Source organism: Sphaeramia orbicularis, chromosome 16 (genome assembly GCF_902148855.1).
Source record: "Sphaeramia orbicularis chromosome 16, fSphaOr1.1, whole genome shotgun sequence".
In the NCBI taxonomy this organism is placed as follows: Eukaryota; Metazoa; Chordata; class Actinopteri; order Kurtiformes; family Apogonidae; genus Sphaeramia; species Sphaeramia orbicularis.
This window is the reverse complement of record NC_043972.1, coordinates 62027190-62045743: the sequence shown is the minus strand read 5'-3', so window position 1 is coordinate 62045743 and position 18554 is coordinate 62027190. Positions and strand designations below refer to the sequence as shown.

The 18554-nt window shown below is 43.5% G+C and overlaps 1 protein-coding gene across 2 annotated transcripts in view; it reads left to right on the top strand.

The window, feature by feature from the left end:
- LOC115436122 (tropomodulin-4-like) overlaps window positions 1–18554 on the top strand; it is a 68779-nt gene that overhangs the window by 19534 nt on the left and 30691 nt on the right. For both annotated transcript variants that reach the window (XM_030158864.1, XM_030158865.1), the window contains exons 2-4: window positions 3987–4163; window positions 6107–6263; window positions 15949–16068. In XM_030158864.1, the coding sequence (XP_030014724.1) occupies window positions 4062–4163; window positions 6107–6263; window positions 15949–16068 (379 nt within the window). In that variant the 5' untranslated portion in view covers window positions 3987–4061. The remainder of the gene's footprint in view (window positions 1–3986; window positions 4164–6106; window positions 6264–15948; window positions 16069–18554) is intronic.

The following is an 18554-nucleotide window of genomic DNA, read 5'->3' as shown; positions in this document are numbered from 1 at the left end:
TGTTGGGTGTAGGTGTTGGTGTTGGGTGTAGGTGTTGGGTGTAGGTGTAGGTTGTTGGTGTTGGTGTTGGGTGTAGGTGTTGGTTGTTGGTGTTGGGTGTAGGTGTAGGTGTTGGTGTAGGGTGTAGGTGTTGGTTGTTGGTGTTGGGTGTAGGTGTTGGGTGTTGGTGTTGGGTGTAGGTGTTGGTGTTAGGTGTAGGGTGTAGGTGTTGGTTGTTGGTGTTGGGTGTAGGTGTTGGGTGTAGGTGTTGGTGTTGGGTGTAGGTGTTGGTTGTTGGTGTTGGGTGTAGGTGTTGGTGTAGGGTGTAGGTGTTGGGTGTAGGTGTTGGTGTTGGGTGTAGGTGTTGGGTGTAGGTGTTGGTGTTGGGTGTAGGTGTAGGTTGTTGGTGTTGGGTGTAGGTGTTGGTGTTGGGTGTAGGTGTAGGGTGTAGGTGTAGGTGTTGGTTGTTGGTGTTGGGTGTAGGTGTTGGGTGTTGGTGTTGGGTGTAGGTGTTGGTGTTGGGTGTAGGTGTTGGTTGTTGGTGTTGGGTGTAGGTGTTGGGTGTAGGTGTTGGTGTTGGGTGTAGGTGTAGGTTGTTGGTGTTGGGTGTAGGTGTTGGTGTTGGGTGTAGGTGTTGGTTGTTGGTGTTGGGTGTAGGTGTAGGGTGTAGGTGTTGGTGTAGGGTGTAGGTGTTGGTTGTTGGTGTTGGGTGTAGGTGTTGGGTGTTGGTGTTGGGTGTAGGTGTTGGGTGTAGGTGTTGGTGTTGGTTGTTGGTGTTGGGTGTAGGTGTTGGGTGTAGGTGTGCAGATGGGGATGCAGTTATATCTGAGAACAGTCATGGATGAATGAACAGTACAGAAGGTCTGCAGGTGACGTCAGCTCTAGCAGAAGTCACTGTGGCTCCGCCCACTGAGTGTCAGACAGAGGCAGATGAGTAGTGCCTTTGTCTTGAATACTGTGAAAACTGTAGAACAATCTAAAAATGGGGCAGAGCTGTTGTGCCATTGATCGCACAAATAGGTTTAAAAGCACTGGGAGCTCTCGTTTTAGCGGAGACCTAAAGCCAAAGACAGAAGAAGCAGATGGATCGCTGCAATTCAGAGAAAGAACTGGAATCCAGACAACCAAACCTGGATCTGTGTCAGCTAACGGTCATGTATGCTGTGTTCTGGTGTAAACTCATCCCTTAAATTCCATCTGGTTTTGGCTAACGTTCCTTCTTAGTAAAGCTCTTCATGTTAGCATCTGTCATTTAGTTCTATGTTTCAGAACTGAATCGTTTGTGTCTTCAGTTGTGTGATTGTGAACCTTGTGCTCTACATGATTTGTAAACTAGCTTAAACTGAGGCTAACCTAGTTTTCCAGATCAGGGGCTCCTCTAGCACACAGCTGTTGGATCTGTGTTGGATCCAGTATCTGATGTGAACTCTCCTTAAATCTCCACAGTACCAGTAGATCATCCACTCACTTGGGTCAGTACTAAAGGTTCAACTCCAGTAAATCAGTAGTGAACTGTGAGCACTACTGCTGGGCCTTTACCGCCCAAATCACCAAAAAACAAACTCCGTCTGCACTGACACAAAACCTCCAAAACAATAGTATGTTGAATGAAAGCACTCACCAGCTGGAATCCTCTAATGAACCAGGACCAGGATGGACACAACTCTGGGTCTGTTGGATGCTTTCAGCCTTTGCATTGGGGATTTTCCCGCCGTTGAACTCAGGTTCATGTAAATGTCAGGATAGGTGATTTCTGTCCCAGATCAGTGTTGGTAGAACACTGGTTGTTTGGTAGTTTGGATGGATCCATGTCCAGTCCAGTTGTCTTTAATTTCATCTGATATTCCACAGTTTTCCTGGTCCGGCTGGAATTACTGCTATACTCCGCCATGTTGAGCCGCTTTGTTTTTGCTGCTCAGTCTGACTGAGAGGGGCGTGGCCTGGGGGCGTGGCCTGGGGGGAGGTGACAGATGTGCATTCCCTCTATTGTACTGTGTTTGACAACAAACCAGCAGGAAAAACTGTCCTTGTCATTTATTCCACATCTGTGTGTCCCTTCTTCTTCTCTTTGTCATTTATTCCACATCTGTGTCCCTTCTTCCCTCTGTCATTTATTCCACATCTGTGTGTCCCTTCTTCTCTCTTTGTCATTTATTCCACATCTGTGTGTTCCTTCTTCCCTCTGTCATTTATTCCACATCTGTGTGTCCCTTCTTCTCTTTGTCATTTATTCCACATCTGTGTGTCCCTTCTTCTCTCTTTGTCATTTATTCCACATCTGTGTGTCCCTTCTTCTCTCTTTGTCATTTATTCCACATCTGTGTGTCCCTTCTTCCCTCTGTCATTTATTCCACATCTGTGTGTCCCTTCTTCCCTCTGTCATTTATTCCACATCTGTGTGTCCCTTCTTCTCTCTTTGTCATTTATTCCACATCTGTGTGTCCCTTCTTCCCTCTGTCATTTATTCCACATCTGTGTGTCCCTTCTTCTCTCTTTGTCATTTATTCCACATCTGTGTGTCCCTTCTTCTTCTCTTTGTCATTTATTCCACATCTGTGTCCCTTCTTCCCTCTGTCATTTATTCCACATCTGTGTGTCCCTTCTTCTCTCTTTGTCATTTATTCCACATCTGTGTGTCCCTTCTTCTCTTTGTCATTTATTCCACATCTGTGTGTCCCTTCTTCTCTCTTTGTCATTTATTCCACATCTGTGTGTCCCTTCTTCTCTCTTTGTCATTTATTCCACATCTGTGTGTCCCTTCTTCCCTCTGTCATTTATTCCACATCTGTGTGTCCCTTCTTCTCTCTTTGTCATTTATTCCACATCTGTGTGTCCCTTCTTCCCTCTGTCATTTATTCCACATCTGTGTGTCCCTTCTTCTTCTCTTTGTCATTTATTCCACATCTGTGTCCCTTCTTCTCTTTGTCATTTATTCCACATCTGTGTGTCCCTTCTTCTCTCTTTGTCATTTATTCCACATCTGTGTGTCCCTTCTTCTCTTTGTCATTTATTCCACATCTGTGTGTCCCTTCTTCCCTCTGTCATTTATTCCACATCTGTGTCCCTTCTTCCCTCTGTCATTTATTCCACATCTGTGTGACCCTTCTTCTTCTCTTTGTCATTTATTCCACATCTGTGTGTCCCTTCTTCTCTCTTTGTCATTTATTCCACATCTGTGTGTCCCTTCTTCTTCTCTTTGTCATTTATTCCACATCTGTGTGTCCCTTCTTCTTCTCTTTGTCATTTATTCCACATCTGTGTGTCCCTTCTTCTCTTTGTCATTTATTCCACATCTGTTTGTCCCTTCTTCTCTTTGTCATTTATTCCACATCTGTGTCCCTTCTTCTCTTTGTCATTTATTCCACATCTGTGTCCCTTCTTCTCTTTGTCATTTATTCCACATCTGTGTCCCTTCTTCTCTTTGTCATTTATTCCACATCTGTGTGTCCCTTCTTCTTCTCTTTGTCATTTATTCCACATCTGTTTGTCCCTTCTTCTCTTTGTCATTTATTCCACATCTGTGTGTCCCTTCTTCTTCTCTTTGTCATTTATTCCACATCTGTGTGTCCCTTCTTCCCTCTGTCATTTATTCCACATCTGTTTGTCCCTTCTTCTCTTTGTCATTTATTCCACATCTGTGTGTCCCTTCTTCTCTTTGTCATTTATTCCACATCTGTGTCCCTTCTTCTCTTTGTCATTTATTCCACATCTGTGTCCCTTCTTCTCTTTGTCATTTATTCCACATCTGTGTGTCCCTTCTTCTCTTTGTCATTTATTCCACATCTGTGTGTCCCTTCTTCTCTTTGTCATTTATTCCACATCTGTGTGTCCCTTCTTCTTCTCTTTGTCATTTATTCCACATCTGTGTGTCCCTTCTTCTCTTTGTCATTTATTCCACATCTGTGTGTCCCTTCTTCTTCTCTTTGTCATTTATTCCACATCTGTGTGTCCCTTCTTCTTCTCTTTGTCATTTATTCCACATCTGTGTGTCCCTTCTTCTCTCTTAGTGCTCACTCGTTCAGGCGTGTGCACGAGTGTGTATGAGTGCGTGTGTGTGTATGTGCGCCTGAACCACAGCAGCCATGTCAGACCCCAGGGACATTGACGAGGACGCCATCCTCAAAGGTCTGAGCGCCGCGGAGCTGGACCAGCTGGAGTATGAGCTGCAGGAGATGGACCCGGAGGTCAGTCCAGTCTGTGCATTTACACTGGGGTTGAAGGCTTCAGCTAGTCTGATTCTCATAAGTGACTCTCCAAACACAGTGATAAAAGCATAAGAATAAAAAAGGAAACATAAAAGAAGCTTCATATATAATCAAAATCACCCACAAATAATCCAATTTAAAATTCTGGGGACCCACTATTTGAAAAAGACAAACCATTGTAACGTCATTAATGCTGGAACTGTTCTCCTGTTTGAAGCGCAGGACGATTTTCGCCGACTGAAAAGAACATCAGCCTATTGAGTGTGTATGACCAGAGTATTATATAACTGTAGGCGCAAAGTCCACTGCTAGGGTAGAGGGGAGGGGCTAAAGTACAACGGTTACGTGACGATCATCACGGTTTAACAAACATATATTTATGCTTAGGGTTAGCAAAAGAAAAGGAGCAGGGAAAGGGTTAAAAGACAAAAGAAAGCAAAAACAAATGGTGCCAGACACAACAAGCCCCGCCCCTCGCATGTATTGTAGCTTATTTTGGCATCGATCCAGCTCATGTCATCATGTCTATGCGTGTGCTGGTGTCATCATATGTGGGCGTGTCCTGATGGAATCATGTCTATATACATGTGAAAATGATGATGTCAGCATATGTGGGCGTGTCCTAATAGAATCATGTCTATATACATGTGGGTCTGATGATGTCAGCATATGTGGGCGTGTCCTAATAGAATCATGCCTATATACATGTTTGTCTGATAATGTCATCATATGTGGGCGTGTCCTAATAGAATCATGCCTATATACATGTGCGTCTGATGATGTCAGCGTTTGAACCAAAAAGGTCTAAACGTTCAGATGACTTTACCACAGATTCTGTGTTGTTTCATTTCTATACAATACATGCATTAGCTTTATGTCAGAGTGTTGTGTAACAGTTGCCTCTATATTTGTGCCAAGTTTGAAGTAGATTGAAACAAAATTGATGTTTTTATAGACATTCGAAATTTTTGCCCATTATAAAAAAAGGGAGAAAAAAGATTTTTAAAAATTCATAAAAAATTTAACTCTGACCTACTTTTCCCAAAATGTAATCACATCTATTCTGGGTCACTGGTAATCTATAAACCCATTTTGGTATGAATTCAACCAATAGTTTTTTTGTGGGGTGGGGGTGATAGACACAGAATTTCTATCCCTTCAGTTTGAAATCAGACATGAACACTGGGTGCCTGCATTTAACTCCATTAAGTTTGCTTACCCTATTTCTTCATTTGCCCCTATGGTCGGGTTAGAGTTAGGTATATAAACATGGGTAATTTTAGGCCCTTTCACAACAACACAACAGCCCGTAGTGTCTCATGGTGGTGGGGGCAGGATGTACAAACAGGTCTGATCTATAACTCCTGACAAAAGTAAATGTATGCACATAGAACATCCTTGAGAGTGATTAGTGCCATTTCCTCATCTGTTTGCAGAATCCGTTAAAGATATACCAGTCATGTTGACGAGATGAAGATTTCTTATGTACATTTGTTGAAAACATGTTAAAAATATAAATAAATGCGTGTAGGCAGAGCTGACAATAAACAGAATGTATGCTAGCTGTTCCTAATAGTTTCAATATTCACAGTACATTTATCAGAACCACATCAGTGTTCAATACCATTCAAACATGTTTCTCTTTAAGTTTGGTCATTTATTTTGGCAACCCAAAGATAAAGTCCTTTAACAATGGGTTGTCATGTGATACTACAAAACAAAAGAATAAAGTAGTAGTTGTGCAGTGGTGTCAGGTGTGTTCGGCTGACCTCAGAACACCTCACTCTGTCAGTGTCAGAAAAAGAAGTGACATGTGGAGGATTCACAGTTCCCAGTCTGAACTCTGGGAAACTAACTCTGTTCTTGATTTTCTCCTCTGTGAATCCCATGGCAATATAACCTTTGACCTCCTGTTCTCCCAGAATGCCATGCTGCCAGCTGGCTTCCGGCAGCGTGACCAGACGAAGAAGAGCCCGACGGGGCCGTATGACCGCGACGCCCTGATGCAGCACCTGGAGAAGCAGGCCCTGGAGCACGAGGACCGGGAAGACCTGGTGCCCTTCACTGGGGAGAAGAAAGGTGAGTGGGTTAGGGTTAGGCTTAGGGTTAGGTTTAGGCTTAGGGTTAGGTTTAGGGCTAGGGTTAGGGAGGACCTGGTGCCCTTCACTGGGGAGAAGAAAGGTGAGTGGGTTAGGGTTAGGCTTAGGTTTAGGCTTAGGGTTAGGTTTAGGTTTAGGTTTAGGGTTAGGCTTAGGGTTAGGTTTAGGTTTAGGCTTAGGGAGGACCTGGTGCCCTTCACAGGGGAGAAGAAAGGTGAGTGGGTTAGGCTTAGGGTTAGGGTTAGGCTTAGGGTTAGGGTTAGGTTAAGGGTTAGGGTTAGGGAGGACCTGGTGCCCTTCACAGGGGAGAAGAAAGGTGAGTGGGTTAGGCTTAGGGTTAGGGTTAGGCTTAGGGTTAGGGTTAGGGAGGACCTGGTGCCCTTCACAGGGGAGAAGAAAGGTGAGTGGGTTAGGCTTAGGGTTAGGGTTAGGCTTAGGGTTAGGGTTAGGGAGGACCTGGTGCCCTTCACAGGGGAGAAGAAAGGTGAGTGGGTTAGGCTTAGGGTTAGGGTTAGGCTTAGGGTTAGGTTAAGGGTTAGGGTTAGGGTTAGGGTTAGGGTTAGGGTTAGGGAGGACCTGGTGCCCTTCACTGGGGAGAAGAAAGGTGTGGAACCAGGTTAGGGTTAGAGTTAGTCTGTTCAACCAATTCAACTCATACTCTGGAGAAAAATACAAATATCCAGATTTGATGCAGTGCAATCAGACAATCAAATTCAGACTCTTTTGTTCTGAACCAGTGACATTATATTTATTATTTCCTTGTACTAGTCCTTGTGATGACTTAAAGAAAGTCTTATAATTAGTTGCGTTTCTTTAGAATTCTTCCTTAGGAATCCAACAAATATAAAAGTCACTGATAAAATATAGTAACCCTTAACCCTTAATAGGTAACCTGGGGTCCCAGCAGACCCCACATTTTTAATTTTTTAAGTTGTCACACAGTAAAGGAGAATTTATTTGGAAAATAAAGCACAATTTTGTTATATTTTTTTTCGTTTCATTGCTCTCCTTTCATACTATAAACAATAAAGTATTGTAACTGACTAAAAAATAACATTTTTAGATGTTTTTATCACTGTAGGTAACCTGGGGTCTAGCTGGACCCCAGGTTACCTGTAGCTGTGGGGGGCACCATGGTTACCTATTAAGGGTTAAGAAGGCTCCTAAGAAGGATGAGCTCAAAGGAAAGATAAAGCCTCAGATGTTCCAGTCGATAAAAACCATGACTCAAACTACATTTACTATGAACAGTCAAACAGACTAGTTTACACAACTGCAGGTCAAATCAGCTCCTTTTCAGTTTGGACCAAAAATAATGGTTCATGGTGAGCAGGACTAAAATATCTTTGCAGGATTTAGGAACTTTAATAAATGACAGTTTTGCAGATCAGATTGGATTTTTTGTATCCTTTCATTTGTCCTTTTTCAGACTCTTTAAAACTCAAAGGAACACTGAGGGCATGTTCACACCTGGGGGTTTATATTTATGCCATTTTTCCACTACCTGGAACCAGCTCGGCTCGGCTCGACTCAGTATTCCTGGAGAGCGTTTCCATTATGACATACTACTGACTTTTCAGTACCTGGATGCGGCACGTTACTTCCATGTCATCTGTTCAGAGTTGCTGATAAACTCGCTCGTTGCATGTTGTCTCGTCTGAATTTTTACGTCGGCCACCAAAGACTGAATCTCCTGGACCGACCCTGGTGTAGTTCTGGGCTGTTCTCATGTGGATTAATGGACCCACAGATTTTCTGTCCACTAACACATCTGTTTTTTGTAAAACGGCGGGTCACAGAGACAACTGTCTGACCAGTCAGTGGTCTGCAGTGTGTACACGTCACCTTTTAGTATCTGGTCCCCAGTCCTGGAACCTCGGCGGAGGTGAGACCAAAAAAGTAGTTCCGGGTACCAGATTCCAGGTCCTTTTTCATAATGGAAACGCAAAAAAGGCCAAGCCGAGTCAAGTTGAGCCGATACCACGTAGTGGAAACGGGACATTAGACTGTTCATGTGGTCTGTGTGGTCCATGTGGACTATGTGGTCTATGTGGGTTTACTTGAACAATGCAGATGTTGGACTGGACTAAACAGCTTGTCCTGTCTATGTCCTCACTTTAAATTTCTTTCTTCTTCTGTTTATTTTTGCTCTTTTATTCAGTGGGTCAGAGTTAGGGTCAGTGATAATAGGGTTAGGGTCAGTGATAATAGGGTCAGGGTTAGGGTCAGTGATAATAGGGTTAGGGTCAGTGATAATAGGGTCAGGGTTAGGGTCAGTGATAATAGGGTTAGGGTCAGTGATAATAGGGTCAGGGTTAGGGTCAGTGATAATAGGGTTCGGGTTAAGGTCAGTGATAAAAGGGTTAGGATTCGGGTTAGGGTCAGTGATAATAGGGTTAGGGTCAGTGATAATAGGGTTAGGGTCAGTGATAATAGGGTCAGGGTTAGGGTCAGTGATAATAGGGTTAGGGTTAGGGTCAGTGATAATAGGGTCAGGGTTAGGGTCAGTGATAATAGGGTCAGTGATAATAGGGTTAGGGTCAGTGATAATAGGGTTCGGGTTAAGGTCAGTGATAAAAGGGTTAGGATTCGGGTTAGGGTCAGTGATAATAGGGTTAGGGTCAGTGATAATAGGGTTAGGGTCAGTGATAATAGGGTCAGGGTTAGGGTCAGTGATAATAGGGTTAGGGTTAGGGTCAGTGATAATAGGGTCAGGGTTAGGGTCAGTGATAATAGGGTCAGGGTTAGGGTCAGTGATAATAGGGTTAGGGTCAGTGATAATAGGGTCAGGGTTAGGGTCAGTGATAATAGGGTTCGGGTCAGTGATAATAGGGTTAGGGTCAGTGATAATAGGTTTAGGGTTAGTGATAATAGGGTCAGGGTTAGGGTCAGTGATAATAGGGTCAGGGTTAGGGTCAGTGATAATAGGGTTAGGGTCAGTGATAATAGGGTTAGGGTCAGGGTCAGTGATAATAGGGTCAGGGTTAGGGTCAGTGATAATAGGGTTAGGGTCAGTGATAATAGGGTTAGGGTCAGTGATAATAGGGTTAGGGTCAGTGATAATAGGGTTAGGGTCAGTGATAATAGGGTTAGGGTCAGGATTAGGGTCAGTGATAATAGGGTTAGGGTCAGTGATAATAGGGTTAGGGTAAGTGATAATAGGGTCAGGGTCAGGGTTAGGGTCAGTTATAATAGGGTTAGGGTTAGGGTCAGTGATAATAGGGTTGGGGTTAGAGTCAGTGATAATAGGGTTAGGGTTAAGGTCAGTGATAATAGGGTTAGGGTCAGTGATAATAGGGTCAGGGTTAGGGTCAGTGATAATAGGGTTAGGGTCAGTGATAATAGGGATAGGGTCAGTGATAATAGGGTCAGGGTTAGGGTCAGTGATAATAGGGTTAGGGTCAGTGATAATAGGGATAGGGTCAGTGATAATAGGGTCAGGGTTAGGGTCAGTGATAATAAGGTTCGGGTCAGTGATAATAGGGTTAGGGTTAGGGTCAGTGATAATAGGGTTAGGGTCAGTGATAATAGGTTTAGGGTTAGAGTCAGTGATAATAGGGTCAGGGTTAGGGTCAGTGATAATAGGGTCAGGGTTAGGGTCAGTGATAATAGGGTTAGGGTCAGTGATAATAGGGTCAGGGTTAGGGTCAGTGATAATAGGGTTAGGGTCAGGGTCAGTGCTAATAGGGTTAGGGTCAGTTATAATAGGGTTAGGGTCAGTGATAATAGGGTCAGGGTTAGAGTCAGTGATAATAGGGTTAGGGTCAGCGATAATAGGGTTAGGGTCAGTGATAATAGGGTTAAGGTTAGGGTCAGTGATAATAGGGTTAGGGTCAGGGTTAGGGTCTGTGATAATAGGGTTAGGGTCAGTGATAATAGGGTTAGGGTCAGGGTTAGGGTCAGTGATAATAGGGTTAGGGTTAGGGTCAGTGATAATAGGGTTAGGGTCAGGGTTAGGGTCAGTGATAATAGGGTTAGGGTCAGTGATAATAGGGTTAGGGTCAGGGTTAGGGTCAGTGAAAATAGGGTTAGGGTCAGTGATAATAGGGTTAGGGTCAGGGTTAGGGTCAGTGATAATAGGGTTGGGGTCAGGGTCAGTGCTAATAGGGTTAGGGTCAGGGTTAGGTTCAGTGATAATAGGGTTGGGGTTAGGGTCAGTGCTAATAGGGTTAGGGTCAGGGTTAGGGTCAGTGCTAATAGGGTTAGGGTCAGTGCTAATAGGGTTAGGGTTAGGGTCAGTGATAATAGGGTTAGGGTCAGGGTTAGGGTCAGTGATAATAGGGTTGGGGTCAGGGTCAGTGCTAATAGGGTTAGGGTCAGGGTTATGATCAGTGATAATAGGGTCAGGGTTAGGGTCAGTGCTAATAGGGTTAGGGTCAGTGATAATAGGGTCAGGGTTAGGGTCAGTGCTAATAGGGTCAGGGTTAGGGTCAGGGTTAGGGTCAGTGCTAATAGGGTCAGGGTTAGGGTTAGGGTCAGTGCTAATAGGGTCAGGGTTAGGGTCAGGGTTAGGGTCAGTGATAATAGGGTTAGGGTCAGTGCTAATAGGGTCAGGGTTAGGGTCAGTGATAATAGGGTTAGGGTCAGTGCTAATAGGGTCAGGGTTAGGGTCAGTGATAATAGGGTTAGGGTCAGTGCTAATAGGGTCAGGGTTAGGGTCAGTGCTAATAGGGTCAGGGTTAGGGTCAGGGTTAGGGTCAGTGATAATAGGGTTAGGGTCAGTGCTAATAGGGTCAGGGTTAGGGTCAGTGATAATAGGGTTAGGGTCAGTGATAATAGGGTTAGGGTCAGTGCTAATAGGGTTAGGGTCAGTGATAATAGGGTTAGGGTCAGTGCTAATAGGGTTAGGGTCAGTGATAATAGGGTTAGGGTCAGTGCTAATAGGGTCAGGGTTAGGGTCAGTGCTAATAGGGTCAGGGTTAGGGTCAGGGTTAGGGTCAGTGATAACAGGGTTAGGGTCAGTGCTAATAGGGTCAGGGTTAGGGTCAGTGATAATAGGGTTAGGGTCAGTGCTAATAGGGTCAGGGTTAGGGTCAGTGCTAATAGCCTGGTGTAACTTCACGTCCTTGGTCTGAAAAGCGTTTTCCCATCATTACATGAGCTGAACTCTGGTTCTTCTGGACCTGGACTCAGACCACCTGCTGTGTTTGGACCTGTGTCTGTTTAACCCTAATGAGCAGATGATCTGGAGTTCCATCAGTTTATCAAACTTTAGATCAGCTGGATCTGGATCAAATCCAGACCAGACAGTCTGGATCCCAGTGGTCTTTCAAACCTAACGCTGTGATTCAGAACCGATGAAGAGTCAGCCCAAATATGAACATGTTCATATCAAATAAAATTAGTCCATTCCTCAAAAATAAAAATAAATATAAAAATAATTTTGCACTCATAAAAGTAACTAAAACTAAACTGAAATCATCTCTAGATATGTTCACCGATGTTTTAATGTTAGACCCTCTGTGTGCATCTGCATCACATGACAGCTTTTAATGATCAGTGGGAAGAAAAAAAAAAAACAAAACTTTTTGTCTTTTACGTTTGCAGTGAAAAACAATGATATAGTTCAGTGTGACAGTAAGAATGGGGCGACTACAATAGAGCTGCTGTTTTTATCATCAGTAAATATGACTGCTCTGGCTTTCCTCCCTTGGCTTTTGTAGCGTTGCGTCCACTGGGTACTTGAACGCACCATTGGCTCTTATTGGCTGTATGGGGCTTTTGTAGCGTGGCGTCCACTGGGTACTTGAACGCACCACTGCACAGTACCGGTGGCTCTTATTGGCTGTGTGGGGCTTATGTAGTGTGGCGTCCACTGGGTACTTGAACGCACCGTTGGCTCTTATTGGCTGTGTGGGGCTTTTGTAGCGTGGCGTCCACTCGGTACTTGAACGCACCGTTGGCTCTTATTGGCTGTGTGGGGCTTTTGTAGCGTGGCGTCCACTCGGTACTTGAACGCACCGTTGGCTCTTATTGGCTGTCTGGGGCTTTTGCGGCTCACTGACTTTTGGGGCCATTTCCATTCCATTCCATTCCATTCTGAGGCTGGACATGTTCAGCCCTGCACTTGGATGGACTTGGCCATGAATCCAAAACAATCCATGGAAAAAAGATGAACCCAACACACATACATCTGTGTTCTTGGATTCATGAAAGAATATCTGAAGACAAACGAAAGCAAAGAAGAAGAAAAAGATAAAAGGCCAAACTTATAAAGTGGATTTTTTTTTTTTTTTTTTTTGAGCTATTCAACAAATCTTTTATAAGTCCTGGATTACTGGTGTTTAGGGAAACATGATCCTCGTAGGGCTTTAAACAAAAACTCCTGATGATTTGTAAGAAAAAACGAAGCCTTGGGAAATGTGGTTTACACTCTGACATAAAACATGGTCCTTCAAACAGAACAGAGGGGCTCAAAATTCAACCCAGATGTAAACGAATGTTCTGAAGCAGGTTTGGAAGAACTTTGGGTCGATTTTAAAAATAAATACTGAGATAAAAGAGAAACTATTTTTCAGATAAAACACATTTTTATATTATTTTACATTATATTTAATACAAAAATCCACATGTAACACAGTCAAAAGGACATGAAAATTACACACTACTATTTTTTTTTTTTTTTTTAATATCTCTTGATTCTCTCACAGGTGCATTTTGTGAATCGAACTAATTATCCACAGCAGAGTGTTTCACAAAATGACTGCTGTTGCAAAATCCCTCACAATTTATTTGTATTTAACTGGGCAGGTTCTGTATGTTACACCAGTGGACACGATGAGTTCCACACCACACCTGGAATGAGACTGAGACTGATGAAAAACCCATGTGTGGATTAGAAAAACCACTAGGATCCACACATTGAACACAGTGTCTGTATTTAGAGTCTATAGAAGAGCATTTACACACGTTTACACATCTAATGCACTGACACCTAGACAGATTTAATGTCCATATTTGGGTCCTATTTATGGACCAGATATTTGATTATAAATTCATTAATTTTGGGATGGATCAGAGCAGGAGTATATTTTTTTTATGCATTTCTCTGAGGTCATCTAAGGTCCATCCTGGGGTAAATATGTCTACATTTACCTTTGATTATTGGGTGTAAACAGATGCAAATGTGAAAGGAAGTAAAATAAACCCAGTTTTATAGAAGCACCACATACATCACATCACACAAAAGCTGTTCCAACAGTATTTACTGCGAAGGAATAACTTCATTCAGAACAACACAAACACAATATTACACCAACTGCAGTAAGGGTTTAGGACAGGGCTGGTGGACCTGTGGTTCTGGAGCCACATGTGGCTCTGACTGATAATGAAGGCTGCAGAGCCCTGGTCTGGAGATAAGACACATGTGGGTGTGTCTGTGGAGGCGGAGCACAGGCCACGCCCACGGGTTCTGGACATGCTGCTGTGAAAGCACCACAGTTATTTTGGCTGTCGACCCCTGGGTTTGGTGAGCCACAAGTGATGGTACTGGTACTGGTACTGATACTGGTACTGATACTGATACTGGTACTGATACTGGTACTGATACTGATACTGATACTGATACTGGTACTGGTACTGATACTGATACTGGTACTGGTACTGATACTAATATTGGTACTGGTACTGATACTGGTACTGATACTGGTACTGATACTGGTACTGGTACTGGTACTGATACTGATACTAATATTGGTACTGGTACTGATACTGGCACTGATACTGGTACTGATACTGGTACTGATACTGATACTGGTACTGGTACTGATACTGATACTGGTACTGGTACTGGTACTGATACTAATATTGGTACTGGTACTGATACTGATACTGGTACTGGTACTGATACTGATACTGGTACTGGTACTGGTACTGATACTAATATTGGTACTGGTACTGATACTGGTACTGATACTGGTACTGGTACTGGTACTGATACTGATACTAATATTGGTACTGGTACTGATACTGGCACTGATACTGGTACTGATACTGATACTGGTACTGGTACTGGTACTGATACTGGTACTGATACTGGCACTGGTACTGGTACTGATACTGGTACTGATACTGATACTGATACTGATACTGATACTGGTACTGATACTGGTACTGATACTGGTGCTGAAACTGATACTGGTACTGGTACTGATACTGATACTGATACTGGTACTGATACTGGTACTGGTACTGGTACTGGTACTGATACTGATACTGATACTGGTACTGATACTGGTACTGATACTGGACATGAAAGGTGCTGGGTCAGCCAATGGGAAACACTTCACTAACAGTCCAATGGTACAATGAAATATTTAGGTAACAAAGCATTATCACAGTCTGAGTTCTGTCAGTTATTCAGAACAAATACATCCAGTATTTCCTTGTAACAGGGTTAGGGTTGTAACAGGGTTAGGGTTGTGACAGGTTTAGGGTTGTGACAGGTTTAGGGTTGTGACAGGGTTAGGGTTGTGACAGGGTTAGGGTTGGGATTGTGACAGGGTTAGGGTTGGGATTGTGATAGGGTTAGGGTTGTGACAGGGTTAGGGCTGTGACAGGGTTAGGGTTGTGACAGGGTTAGGGTTGTGACAGGGTTAGGGTTGTGACAGGTCACAGCTTTAAACATATGATTTGTACCTGAAAGGGGATGTTCAAATATGAGGGAAGATGAATTCTAGCATCATCCAGTTCTTATAATGATATCAGATTAATTCTGAACTATTTCCCCATAATTACCATGTATACCCTTTATTGGCCAAGTGACCATTTTTGGTAATTTCCACACATATTATAAGACAGTGACAGCAACAGTTCCAGTGAGGACAGTGAGTCCCCAGTCTGAGGTCCAATGTGGTCTCCAGGGTCTGGTAGGTCCAATGTGGTCTCCAGGGTCTGTAAGGTCCAATGTGGTCTCCAGGGTCTGTAAGGTCCAATGTGGTCTACAGGGTCTGTAAGGTCCAATGTGGTCTACAGGGTCTGTCAGGTCCACCTCTAATGGAACTAATGTAAGGAATGATGTTCAAAGGGGTCATGTGGATGTGAACAGGGGTCTGGACCAGCACACATGGGGGTCTAAGGGGACAGGGGTCTGGACCAGTACACATGGGGGTCTAACGGGACAGGGGTCTGGACCAGCACACATGGGGGTCTAAGGGGACAGGGGTCTGGACCAGTACACATGGGGGTCTAACGGGACAGGGGTCTGGACCAGCACACATGGGGGTCTAAGGGGACAGGGGTCTGGACCAGTACACATGGGGGTCTAACAGGACAGGGGTCTGGACCAGTACACATGGGGGTCTAACAGGACAGGGGTCTGGACCAGCACACATGGGGGTCTAATGTTCTAAATCCATATGTCTTTCACCTTACATGTGTTTTTCTTGTATTTTTTATATGTACCTCTTGGATTTGGGGTTTTTTTTATGGGTAAGGAACCAAATATGGTAACTTCATTGACCTTGATTTTCTACATAACAATAAAACATTTTAAAAATTTCCCAAAAGTAATAAAGTCTTGCTCTGTCCTCCAATAACACACTCAGGTTAAACTTGTGAATTTCAGAGTTTTTCTTTGTGTGAACTATAAAGGGTTAACATCAGTATATGTATTCTCTGTTCTCTGTTTTGCTTTGTTTGAAGTTGTTCTTTCTTTCTCATGTCAGGAAAAACCTTCGTACCCAAGAAGCCGGCTGAGATCCCCTTACACGAGCAGGTGATCCTGGAACCAGAGCTGGAGGAGGCTCTGAAGAACGCCACCGACGCTGAAATGTGTGACATCGCAGGTCAGACGTGAAAAAAGAAAACACCTGTCATCCAAATATTTAACTCTTCCCTCCGGTCACCCTGGTGGACAAAAACATACACGCACAAAAAACTACTATAAAACCATCCTATGTCAACAGTTTTCATATGGTCCCATAACAGAGAAAAATTCAAGAAGTTCTTGCATCTGCCTACAATGGGAAAATGGTTGAAACTGATGAAATACAGTAAAAATGTTCAATATCACTAGTTTTCATCTGAATAAAATGCAGACATAACAGAATGTATGATTATAAAGTGTAGCGGCAGTGTGATGCAAAAACGTGGTTTTAATGGAAGTCAAAGGGACATTTTTGTCCATGAGGGAAACCACAGGGTTAGGGTTAGGGTCAGGGTTAGGGTCAGGGTTAGGGTTAGATCTGACACCACAGAAAAATACTGACATCCAGTCCATTTAGCTGACACTCTCTGACCTGTCCAAGGCTCCAATAATGTTTCATCCACCCACTATTTATTTTATGGAAACTCTTCCATTTTTTTGTGTTTTTTTGTTTTTTTGTTTTTTTTTTGTAATAAATCACTCAGAATTCCAATTATTAATCTGGCACTTAAAGGGTTAAAATCCTGAAAACTGTTGAATGTTGTGAATGTGCAAAATGCATCATGGGAAAATAAAACACTTCTAAGAGTAAAAGATACTGGATTTCAAAAATCTAACTAAAAAGAAACATTTCTGCCAAATTTCATGTCAAAAGCTGCAACAAATGGAAAAAAAAGAAAAAAAAAAAAAAAAAAAAGAGAAAAATGGAAATAAATGTCCAAGGGGGAGGAGCTAAGGGTTAAAGTGAACAGTCACATGTTTGTTCCAGTGATGTCAGCTGCTGTTGTTGAGGGGGAGGAGCTAAGGGTTAAAGTGAACAGTCACATGTTTGTTCCAGTGATGTCAGCTGCTGTTGTTGAGGGGGAGGAGCTAAGGGTTAAAGTGAACAGTCACATGTTTGTTCCAGTGATGTCAGCTGCTGTTGTTGAGGGGGAGGAGCTAAGGGTTAAAGTGAACAGTCACATGTTTGTTCCAGTGATGTCAGCTGCTGTTGTTGAGGGGGAGGAGCTAAGGGTTAAAGTGAACAGTCACATGTTTGTTCCAGTGATGTCAGCTGCTGTTGTTGAGGGGGAGGAGCTAAGGGTTAAAGTGAACAGTCACATGTTTGTTCCAGTGATGTCAGCTGCTGTTGTTGACGTTCTACTAGTGCTGGATTATTCACCTATTATGACACCAACAGCATAGTGTGAGCTCAGGGTTTGTGACCCACATACTTCTGTCACACAGGGTTAGGGTTAGGGTTACACCTTTGTTTCAGGGCTGTCACACTCATATTGCACCCCCCCCCCCCATTCCCCAACACTGAGAAAGTGAAGTCGTCCCAGGCTAACAGACATGGCCAAACATGCAACGGGGTCTGATTCCCCCTGCTCAGCAGCACCAAAATAAATAAGGCTGGCCCCAAGCCACTCAAGGAGCGCTGAGAGGGGTGGAGTGGGCCCAGTATCTGTTAGAAACACACCAGTATGTGTTAGAAACACACCAGTATGTGTTAGAACCAGACCAGTATCTGTTAGAAACACACCAGTATATGTTAGAAACACACCAGTATCTGTTCGAGCTAGATACTGGGCCCACTGGGTCTGTTAGAACCAGACCAGTGTGTTTACAGAAAGTAAAACCACTGACAGAAGGCTGAGATGGGTGGAGTGGGCCCACTATCTGTTAGAACTGGACCAGTATGTGTTAGAACCAGACCACTATCTGTTAGAACTGGACCAGTATGTGTTAGAACCAGACCAGTATGTGTTAGAACCAGATCACTATCTGTTAGAACCAGACCAGTATGTGTTAGAACCAGACTACTATCTGTTAGAACTGGACCAGTGTGTTAGAACCAGACCAGTATGTGTTAGAACCGGACCAGTATGTGGTAGAACCAGACCAGTATCTGTTAGAACCAGACCAGTATGTGTTAGAACCAGACCAGTATCTGTTAGAACCAGACCAGTATGTGTTAGAACCAGACCAGTATGTTTTAGAACCAGACCAGTATCTATTAGAACCAGACCACTATCTGTTAGAACCAGACCAGTATCTGTTAGAACCGGACCAGTATCTGTTAGAACCGGACCAGTATGTGTTAGAACCAGACCAGTATCTGTTAGAACCGGACCAGTATGTGTTAGAACCAGACCAGTATGTGTTAGAACCAGACCAGTATCTGTTAGAACCGGACCAGTATGTGTTAGAACCAGACCAGTATATGTTAGAACCGGACCAGTATGTGTTAGAACCAGATCAGTATGTGTTAGAACCGGACCAGTATGTGTTAGAACCAGACCAGTATGTGTTAGAACCGGACCAGTATGTGTTAGAACCAGACCAGTATGTGTTAGAACCGGACCAGTATGTGTTAGAACCGGACCAATGACAGAAATGACAGAAACACAGAAAACATGTGGA